General features: G+C 36.4%; 2 protein-coding genes across 2 annotated transcripts; one reads left to right on the top strand and one right to left on the bottom strand.

Moving 5' to 3' along the window:
• On the bottom strand, nucleotides 1-2,711 carry LOC109232030 (transcription factor BEE 2-like). Its single transcript, XM_019397671.1, has 5 exons — nucleotides 2,215-2,711; nucleotides 1,541-1,747; nucleotides 816-1,178; nucleotides 422-515; nucleotides 1-176 (listed from the first exon to the last, which is right to left on the bottom strand). Exons 1-4 carry the CDS (start codon nucleotides 2,560-2,562, stop codon nucleotides 453-455), a joined length of 981 nt encoding a protein of 326 aa, XP_019253216.1. The 5' UTR covers nucleotides 2,563-2,711; the 3' UTR covers nucleotides 1-176; nucleotides 422-452.
• LOC109232507 lies at nucleotides 5,822-6,811 on the top strand. Its single transcript, XM_019398276.1, has one exon. It carries the CDS (start codon nucleotides 5,822-5,824, stop codon nucleotides 6,809-6,811), a length of 990 nt encoding a protein of 329 aa, XP_019253821.1.

Here is an 11,081-nt window from a genome sequence, read left to right on the forward strand (position 1 = left end):
TTCTTTATGTTATATACAAAAATTATATAAAATTTATACACTTTTTCGGCTACCATATATAAATAGTTTCTGGCACGACTAAAAGTGATAATATCCCGATTGTATACTCAATCATAAAGTTGTGAAATAGTACTGCAGGAGGCATTTCACTATATTGCTATTTGGCATTCCTGGACCTGCAAAATCAGAACAAGATGATGTCAGGACAATTAAAGGGCAGCCCGGTATGCGCGGGGTCCGGGAAAGGACCGGACCACAAGGGTCTATTGTGCGCAGCCGTACTCTGCATTTCTGCAAGAGGCTGTTTCCACGGCTTGAACCCGTAACCTCCTTCTCACATGGGATGTCAGGAAAATTATGAAGAGAAAAAACCTTTGAATTTTCATTGCCATATCAATTTAACTAGTCAAACAAAACCAACCTTGAATAAAGAATTTGGTCTTCTTTTACTACTAAAAGCGGATACCAAAAAGGCATTGCAGATCATTTTCAAAATTTGGTAGCTGCTGTACTGCCTGCAATGAAACAGTTCCACTTCAAATACAAAAATAAAGTGGCAAATCATAGAGCTAGAATTTGAAACTAAACACATTTTTGATTACTTAATTATATTTTATCTCAACACGCCCCCTCAAGTGTTGGCCAGATTTTTTTCATAGGCTAAACATGAGAAAAAACTTTTACTTTTGGTGTGGCAATAAGATTTGAACTCTTGTCTGTTCTCGTACCATGTTAAATTATGTAACCACAAAAACATGTTTTAATTACTTAATTATATTATGTCTCAACACAAAGTATAGGGTCGAAGAAATTACAGGAACATGTGATGAATCAAGAAAAGCTTCTGGGAATGACATCAAACAATCTTCTCTTCTTTGTGGTAACATTGTGGCAACACCAATATTACTTCCTTCTTGTTGTTGTTGAAAAAGGTTATTTTGTAAACATGTTGGATTTGCAAAATTGGCCATGTGAGATGGAAACTCCTTTGCAAATAAGTTATCAGTGTTCAAATTAGAAGCAGCAAGTTTCATAGAAAGGAACTCCACTTGTTTCTGAAGAGATTGAACATAATTGATTATTTCATCAAGCATCCCTGCCTTGCCAATTACTTTGTTGCAACCTGGTACTAAATCTTGTAAACATTTCATCTTCTTACTTATTTTCTCTCTTCTAGCCTGCACAATCATTTAAAAAATAGGCAATTCCTATCAAAATCATTTAAAAAATAGCCAATTCCTATCAAAATCAACAAATCATCATGTTTCATTCCAAACTAACCGGTGATGATAAAGTATACTGTCAGTTCATATAAGTTAAAGTATACGACTAATAATGTAAAAAGATGACAATTTTGTAGTACATTCAAACATCTCTATTACAGCATTGCTGTATATAACAACCATTTACTATGAAAGCCAAGTTTCTTTGGAACCAATTTTCATGTTATGTTATAATATATGGTCTATAGAACAACACTTCACCAAAAAAATCTGGAACAAACGAGGCTGTTATGGAAATGTTTGACTGTAATACTTACTCTCTCAGCTAAGCTGTGGCTATCAGTAGCTTGACCACGTCGTGCTCTGACATGAATATAATCAGGTTTTTTAACCTCTGAAATCTTGGAATTCTCCTTTGAATTGTTCCCTGAATTCCCTTTTTCACTTTTCACTGTGATCTCTGACTTCACTTCCCCTGCTTCTCCTTCAAGTTTTCTAGCTTTACAATCATTTTCCTCATAAAACTGCCAAATGAAATAAACAAACAAAAGAGACCTTAACTTTACATCTTCACTCATAAATGTTCAAATTTGAGTGAATTATGCTCAAGCACAAACAACATTTACAACATGGGAGATTGCTAGGTGGTTTCTGTCTCATCAGCCTAAGTTTTGGCAGGCAGAGTTACCAAATAACCGTTTGATGGGAGATAACCATGGGCGGATTTAGAGGGACGGAAGGGAATTCACCCAAATCCCCTTCGCCGAAAAATTACACTGTACTTAGGGAAATCAAAACATTTGTAAGGTCGTGGTTCAGTTCCATTGGCTACCGTCCCTTTTAATTTTTAACTTTTTTTCGAACTTCGTTAGCGGAAATACTGCCTCCGCTGGAAATAACAGGTACTTACTTGGTGGAATAATTAATGTGCGTGCAAACTAGTTCAGACACAACCGTTAATTAAACACAATAAAAAGCAAAATTTACAAACCTCTGTTTTTCTCTTCTTGGTTGAAGTTCTTGTGATCGATGAATTTGAGTGTGTAGATAAAGATTGACGAGCCAATTCCAGAGAATTATCGGTAAAATCAGAGCCTGCCCAATTTTTTTGTTCTCTTCCAAACATATTCAAGCTATGTGAATTCTCGTCCATTTGTGGATCAATCTTGATTGGAAAATTCTGAACTTGACTGCAGTCCATTATATGTTCACTAATTAAACTGTTGAATTGAGCAAGATTTTGATTTGGTAAAGAAGAAAGCTGCTGTTGACACTGGTACAGACGTTCAAAAATAGCTCTTTGCCTTTCAAGAATGCTCATTTCCTCGCAGCCTAACATGTTGGAAATGCTATTTTTGTCAATGTGAACTTTGTATGAGTAGAAATCTTAGTTTGTGGTCCTTAGTTTATGAACGTTGAAAAGATGGAGAGGAGATTTATATAGATTAGAAGCCATTTGGATATGGATAAAGGTAGAGGCTGATCCAGAAATTAGACATGGTGATTTGGATTTCTAAGATTTTTATTTAAGTCATTATACTTTTAAATTATAAGCAGAGGCGGATCCACGATTTAAATATAATGAGTTCAGCTTTTAAGATTTTTAGCATTAAACTCATTATACTGTTAAAATTATGAGTTCAAATCTAACACTTATTAAGATTTTAGTAGATTTTTACATATAAATACATACTTTGTATCGAAAGCTATAGGTAGGGGTGTTCAAACCGAACCGGAAAACCGCAACAAACCGAAAAACCAAACCAAACCGATTAAAAAACCCGACTAGGTTTGGTTTGACTTGGTTTGGTATTGAGTAAAAAAAACCCGAACAAAACCGACATATAAATATATAAATTTTATTTATATTTTTAAGACTTTGTAGTGATTTTTCTTTAGAAAATGTAGAAATATTTGGGATCCTCTCGTGTATTAACCTTGAAAGCGTAAATTAACGAAAAATTATTGTTAGACGACTAAGAAAATAACTATCATGTGTTACTAAAAATTTCTCCCATTAGAATATTTTAATTGATCATATGTTTGTCAATTTTTTCCATATTTACTAAACATATATTCACTTATCAAAGTTTTATCTATAATTTTAATAACATAAGATTGAAATAATATTCATGTAACAAAAAAACCCGAAAAACCCGACAAAACCGAACCAATCCAAACCGATATAATTGGTTTGGTTTGGTTTTGATAGAAACCGAACCAACCCGGTCCATGTACACCCCTAGCTATAGGTTCAATTGAAATAGCTGCTGAAATACGACATCTGTCCTTGATTATAAATACATAATATACTCTTTTTACGTTATTTTAAAAGTTATGGGTTAACATTTTTGTGAGTAAAAAAATTCATGTAAAAAATTATTTACATTAACAATATATAAAACTTAAAATTAATTTATTTTTAAATACAGAATGTCTCATTCTTATTAGAATAGATTATAAAAGAAAGTGACTCACATAAAATAAAACAAAGAAAATAAGATTAACGAAATTTTAGTAAATTATACACATAATTTTGAATTGAGTTTAATGCATTGGCCTCTGGATAAAGGAACTGCGACAAAGAGAGAAGGGAAGTGGGGGCTGCCGGCAGGGAGGTGGCCATCAAATCGAAGCATATCAAGAATGTGCTGATAAGGAAAAAGAATGGTGGGGTTGAACCATTGGACACCAACTCCTCCCTTATACCAAAAGCCATTAAATATTATGAAAAAAAAATTCAGATACAATTGCATATAATTTCAGTATTAGATGGAGTTGTTAGTTAATAAGTTTAGTGTATTTATGTCCACTGTATCTTCAATACATCCTCCCATATTTAAAAAGAATTTTGTCACACAAATGATGTTTTGCATGAAAATCACACTATGCAAGGGCGGAGCTAGAAGTCTTGATACGGATTCAACTGAACTTAATAGCTTTTGTTCAAACAATGTATTGAGAGATTTATTAAATATATACAAATATTAAATTTAGAATCTAGTTATTAACACTTGAATTCGTCGTTTTGAAATTCAGAACTTATAAAGTTAAAAACTTGACAGCCTTTGACACTATGATGATGCTATTTTAAAGAAATTTATGTGGTTACCCTTAAATTGAGACAAACAACCTCTATTTATAGATGAATGGTCCATTCCACAGTATGCTTTAGCAAACTAACTTATTTTAACGTGATAATATCACAATTAATCACTCGATGTTCCTTCTTTCTTTCTTCACTAATTTTCAGTGAACAACATGATCTTGACTTATTATTTGTCAGCTCCCTTTCTAATCCAACTAATGAGGAAATGCCTTTGAATGGTCAGATCATTGTGCAATAGCTCCCAAACTACATAGGATAAGTGAATTGCACTAGGTAAGCCCTGTGCAATGTCCTCTGACTGAGGAGGAGGCTGGTGAGGGCAGTGGAGAAGTTAGAAAATTTAATAAGGGTGTTCAAGAATACCCTTTGCTAGTGGACTATGCAAGGGTGTTCAAAGTCTATTTTTAATCAATAACAAGTAATATTTTACCTTATACATAGTATAATTTTTCGGCGAATCAGTTGACCACCCTTGAGTCAACATAGCTTCGCCCCTGGGTGAGGAGAACCGATCTCACAGGTCTCCCATATGGAAAATCGCTCACCCAACCAATGCAGCCAACCCTTGCGGGCAAATGGGATTTAATTTTCTGATATTATCCACCTTTTTCATTCGCATAATTTACAATTTGGACTACTTCTGTCTCTGCATGGATAACAAGAATGAGACAGAAATGCTTGGCATCCGTATAGCAGGCTGTTAGCATCAGAAAGTAAACAAAAATTGAAAACACTCTAAATTTCACATGCAGTGTTGTGTTTATGTGTGTGAGAGAGACACAGATTTTTCGGAGATTAAAAATAACTACTATTCCCTCAAAGTGTAGCTTTTATACATTAATAATGTCAAAAAAAAATGGACTAGTAATTTTAAAAATATTAATGACTTTCGAAGGGTTCCTCTCGGCGCATTTTAAGCGTGAATGCTAAAATACGCTGATCGAAAATGGGAAGAGGACGACCAAGGAAGAACACGACGAAGATGCAATTGGTGGAATTTGTAGGTCAAGGAAGCAGTAACAATGCCAAAGGGAGAAGTAATGAAGCAAAGGAAACCCTAAGTAAAGACAAAGGGAAAAGTTTGATTCAAGCAGATCTAGAAGGAAGTGAAGCAATCAAGGCAAGATCACCGGTGAATTCGAGCAGCAGCAACAGGAATTCCCCTAATTTGACGCCTACAGCAACAATTGGAATTTTCGGCTCTACGAGTACTGTTCCATTGAACACTGTTCCATTGAGTACTGTTGATGCAGCAGATAAGAAGGAAGTCGTAGAGCAAGTATCAGTAAAAGGACGAGCTAGTACAAGTAGACAAGGAGCTGAAGAGCAGAAAGAGCAGGGGAAAAGTGAGAAAACTGGAAGTAAACTAGAGAAGCCATGGGCGAAGCTTTTTGCAGGAAATAGACTAGCGGAAAGAGGAATGGACCTTATGTTTATCCCTCCAATGATCCAGGATGGGATATAAAAGGCCCAATTGCAGTAGGAAGAGATGGAAGAGGAGAATGAAAAGTGGAAAAAGGCAGTTGTGATATATGTCATTGGAGCGGCACCATCAATTGGGACCATAGAGAGATTCATAGCCTCGAATTGGAATTTTGCTGCGAAACCCAGAATATTCTATCATAATGAGGGCTACTTTGTGGTACTGTTCCATACAATTGAGGACAAGAATGAAGTGCTGTACACAGGACCACACACAATAGGTAACAAACCTATTATTCTTAAATCATGGACTGCAGAGTTTAATTTCTATGATGAAGTGTTGAAAGAAATTCCATTATGGGTGAGTTTTCCAAATTTGCCATTGAATTGCTGGGGGAAGATCACACTAAGTAGGATAGCAAGCACGTTAGGTTGTCCAATCTATGCTGATGAATGTACCTCGAGTGCAGCCAAAATTTCGTATGCTAGGGTGCTTATAGAGATGGACATATCTAAAGAGCTTCCTACGAGTGTTGTGGTTCAGGATCCAATGGGGAAGAGTTTTGAACAGAAAGTTGAGTATGACTGGGTACCAACCTACTGCCAAAAATATTGTACGGTTGGACATGACTGTAGCAATATGAAGGGGTATGGGGAGCCACAAGATAGACCTCAGGGGTATGAACAACAAAAGTACCAAAGACCACCACAAAAGAAAGGTGGTCAGCTACAACATACTAAGATGCAGAAGCCTGTAGTTCAATGGGTAGCAAAGGAGCCAAGTAAACAAAATGAGGGGGAAAAAGGGAATCAAAGCCAACAGGAACATAATGATAAAGGGGAAAAGGATAAAGAAGCATGGCAAAAAGCAAGTGGAAGAGGTTCTCATAGCAAGCAGAGCAATCAACAACAAGTGGTTCGAAAAATTACAAATGGATTCACTCCTTTGAGGGAGGATACAATGCTGGAACAAAACAGTTGGGCAGATAAAGTAGAAGAGCAGGAGAGGATGCAGGAGAATACAGGGCAGGAGCCTCAAAAAATCACATCAGCATGAAGATACTCACATGGAATGTTAGGGGCTTCAACAAAGTGTATAAACAAAAAGAGATGAAGGAGTTTATAAAGGTGAATAAAGTGAATATGATTGCAGTAATAGAGCACAGAATAAAAGATGACTCGATTGAGAAAATCATTACAAAAGTAGCTGCTGGATGGAAATGGTATGCAAATAGCTCAGTGAATGGTAAAAGTAGACTGTGGTTGATGTGGGATCCTAACAAAATAATGTTCTCACAGATGAAAGTGCACCAACAATTCATACATGGAATAGTGAAGAATAGAAGTGACTCTGTCCAGTTTGCTTTTACAGATGTTTATGGACTACACACAATAACTAATAGAAGGGACCTGTGGAACAGCTTGAGAGAGCTGGAAGAACAAATGACAATACCTTGGCTAATCATGGGTGACTTCAATGCAGTTAAGGATATGGAAGATAGAATGAATGGTACTGAAGTACAGGTGAATGAAATAAAGGACTTCCGAGAATTTATGCTGGAATGTCAANTTTCTTCTTTAAATTCTACAACTGTCTAGCTGAGCATGCAGAGTTTGAATCAGTAGTGCAGAATGGATGGAGATATAAGGGCAATAAGATGGAAGGTATAATGCAGAATTTAAAGAAGATAAAACATGGCCTGAAGAACTTAAATAGGCAGGAATATACAAGGATAACAAGAAAGGTTCAACAGAAGAGAGAAGATCTGGCAAATGTGCAAGCTCAAATGAGGCAGAGTAATCAGAGCAGGATATGTTTGAAGCAGAGAAGGAAGCTAGAGAAGAACTGGAAAAATGGAGTATGATAGAGGAAGGGATTTATAAGCAAAAATCAAGGGTACAATGGCTCCAATTAGGGGATTCAAATACAGCATTCTTCTTTGCAAATATGAAGGGAAGAGCTGCTCAAAATCACATCAAAATGATAAAAAATGAGGGAGGAAACTGGATAACTAATGAAGATGGAGTGGAACTAGAAGTCATTGGGTTTTATAAGAGGCTTTTGGGGGAATCAACTAGAAGTCTACCTGCCATTAACATCACTACTATGAAGGGAGGGCCTGTACTTACAAGGAAACACCAGCTTGAACTAATAAAGCAATTTACAAGGGAGGATGTCTATGAAGCTCTGAAGGGGATTGATAACTGAAAAGCACCAGAGGATGATGCGCTCAATGCCTATTTTTTCAAGAAGGCTTGGAAGGTAATTGGGCATGAGATCACAGAAGCTGTATTGGAATTCTTCAAAACCAGTAAAATGCATAAACCACTCAATACCACCCTTGTCACTCTTATCCCAAAAGTTAAAAACCCAGAATTCATCAAACAGTATAGACCCATATCTTGCTGTAATGTTCTGTATAAGATTATATCTAAGATGATTACTAGTAGACTGCAGAAGGTGATGGATTTCCTTGTGGATGAAAGTCAAGCAGCCTTTGTACCAGGGAGAATCTTAAATGACAACATCTTCCTAGGACATGAATTGGTGAAAGGTTATGGTCGGAAAGGTATATCCCCAAGGTGTATGATCAAGATAGATATGCAAAAGGCATATGATTCATTGGAGTGGGTCTTCTTAGAACAAGTACTGGCAGCAATGAACATACCAGACCAATTTATAAAATGGATAATGGCTTGTGTCTACAGTCTCCTATTCAATTGTGATAAATGGTAAGCCAACTACTCCATTTGATTCCAAGCGTGGGGTGAGACAAGGGGATCCCATATCCCCTTACCTGTTTGTTTTAGCTATGGAGTATCTGACAAGACTATTGAAGAACTTGCAGCACACACCAGACTTCAACTTCCATCCGAAATGTGAGAAACTCAATATCCTGCAGCTCAGTTTTGCAGATGATCTTCTACTGTTTTGTAGAGGAGATCTCAAGTCAGCACAGATGTTAAATGAGTGTTTTCAACAGTTTTCCTCAGCATCAGGATTAGTTGCAAACCAAGGAAAAAGTTGCATCTATTTTGGAGGTGTGCCAGAACATGTGCAGCAGCAAATATTGGCAAGCTTGGGATTCTCCCTGGGTGAATTACCCTTCAGGTACTTAGGAGTACCACTGAGTGCTAAAAGACTGTCAGTTAACCAATGTCAACCTTTACTGGACAGAATTCTAGCTAAAGTGCAAAGCTGGACAGCAAGATTTCTATCATATGCAGGTAGACTACAAATGATTAAAAGTGTGTTACTATCTATACAATCATTCTGGACGCAAGTGTTTCCTTTGCCAAAGAAGATCCTAATGAAGATTGAAAGCATTTGCAAAAAGTTCTTATGGACAGGGGAGGTAGAGGGGAGCAAGAAGGTTTTGGTTGCATGGACACAACTTTGTTGGCCAAAAACAGCAGGAGGCTTGAACATTACAGACATAGTCACTTGGAACAAAGCAGCAATCCTGAAGCAGATGTGGAACCTATGCAATAAGAAGGACAGATTATGGATCAAGTGGATGCATATCTATTATATAAAGAAGGAGAAAACATGGAATGTGAAGGCCAATCAAGCAGCATGGACAACTCAAAAGATTCTAAAAGCTGGGAAGTATCTGATAGAAGCAAGAATCAATGTTGAAGAAGTAATGTCTGGGAAGGACTACTCAATAAGAGATGTATATAACAAGATGAGGGGTGAATTCACAAAGGTTAATTGGAGGAGATTAATTTGTAACAATTGTAGTAGTCCAAGATTGATGTTCATTATGTACATAGCTGTCCAAAACAGGTTATACACAAAGGACAGATTAATGAAATGGGGGAGTATCACAAGTGCAGAATGTGTCTTATGTGAAGCAGCTGATGAAAGCCACCACCACCTATTCTTTACATGCAAGTATTCAAGCAGTGTGTGGGAGAAGGTACTGAACTGGGCAGGAATAGGAAGAAGAGCCAGGATATGGTCGGAAGAAATAAAATGGGCCAGTACATATGCAACAGGGAGGGAAGCAGATGCAGCCATCTACAGAATGATCCTAGCTGGAGCTGTATATTATCTATGGCAAGAGAGGAACTGGAGAATTTTCAGAAAGAAGAAAAGGAAAGTTGAAGAATTAGTGAGAATGATCGTTCAAGACATACATTGCAGAGGTTCAAAGTGGTTAAAATTGGAGAAGAAGCTACAAGCACTCAATTTCTATCCGTAGTCTGAGCTTGATGTGTAGATAGTTGTTTAGGGAAGCAGTGATATAGGATGGGGCTGTATGTCCGTCCATATAGAGAGGGTTTTTTGTAAAGATTAGTGCATGTATTGATTTTTTTTCCCAGAAATAAAGATTAAATTTTATCAAAAAAAAATAAAATAATAATGTCAAAAAACAAAATAACACTATAGGTCTTTTAAAAATTAACTGAAATTGCCCATAATAAGTTGATCTACTATTTACCTAAAGAATGAGACAACAACCTGTTACGATAAGTTAAATTACACTGATTGGTGTAAAAACTATATACACTGTCATTCACATAATTATTTATTGATGAAATTAACATATCTTATACATAAGGAAATCTTGGAGCAATGGTAAAGTTGTCTCAGTGTAATCGATAGGTTACGGGTTCCAGCCGTGAAAACAGCCACTAATGCTTGGATTAGGGTATGCTCAGAGGCAGATGTAGCTCACAAGCTACGGGTTCAACTGAACCCATAACTTTAATATGTGGCTTAGTTAGTTATATATGTAAAAGATAGTCAAAAACTCAATAAATATTACATTTTGAACCTAGAATTTTAATGTGCAATGGATTCAGTGCTAAAAACATAAAGATGAACCCATCAAATTAAATTTCTGGATCCATCTCTGGTTATGCTGTCTACATTACACCCTTTTGGTGCGGCCCTCCTCCAGACCCTACATAAATACAAAATACTTTGTGCACCGGGATACCCTTTATACATAAGACTTTAAGCGCACAAGAACTTATTTGCTTATTGAATAGATTGATAGATGCTACAAATATTATCAAAAAGAGAAAAGTATTGAGGTTTGAGATAAGGAGGGATAAGCCAAAAACTGAAACTTCCTTATCAATATCACTGGAAATTGATGATAAACTTTGTTGCCTTCTCTGTAAGTTTCCTATAACAGACTTGAAAAGACAAACTAAAAGGCAGCTACAGACAAACTTAGCCAACATGAGTCGTTTCCCGTTTGTTGACTGAGCCTATTCATAAGTTATAACAAGTGCTACTTCAGTAAAATCTCAAACAGACAACAGCCGTGAGACTAGCTAGCCAAAAAAAAAAAAAAAAAAAAAATTCAAAT

This window comes from Nicotiana attenuata, chromosome 9, assembly GCF_001879085.1.
Source record: "Nicotiana attenuata strain UT chromosome 9, NIATTr2, whole genome shotgun sequence".
Classification (NCBI taxonomy): Eukaryota; Viridiplantae; Streptophyta; class Magnoliopsida; order Solanales; family Solanaceae; genus Nicotiana; species Nicotiana attenuata.

Coding starts and splice junctions, on each gene's coding strand:
- LOC109232030 (XM_019397671.1), bottom strand. CDS start 2,562: ATGTTAGGCTGCGAGGAAATGAGCATTCTTGAAAGGCAAAGAGCTATT. Junction 1,748..2,214: donor CCAAGAAGAGAAAAACAGAG/GTTTGTAAATTT, acceptor TTCATTTGGCAG/TTTTATGAGGAAAATGATTG. Junction 1,179..1,540: donor GCCACAGCTTAGCTGAGAGA/GTAAGTATTACA, acceptor ATGATTGTGCAG/GCTAGAAGAGAGAAAATAAG.
- LOC109232507 (XM_019398276.1), top strand. CDS start 5,822: ATGGAAGAGGAGAATGAAAAGTGGAAAAAGGCAGTTGTGATATATGTC.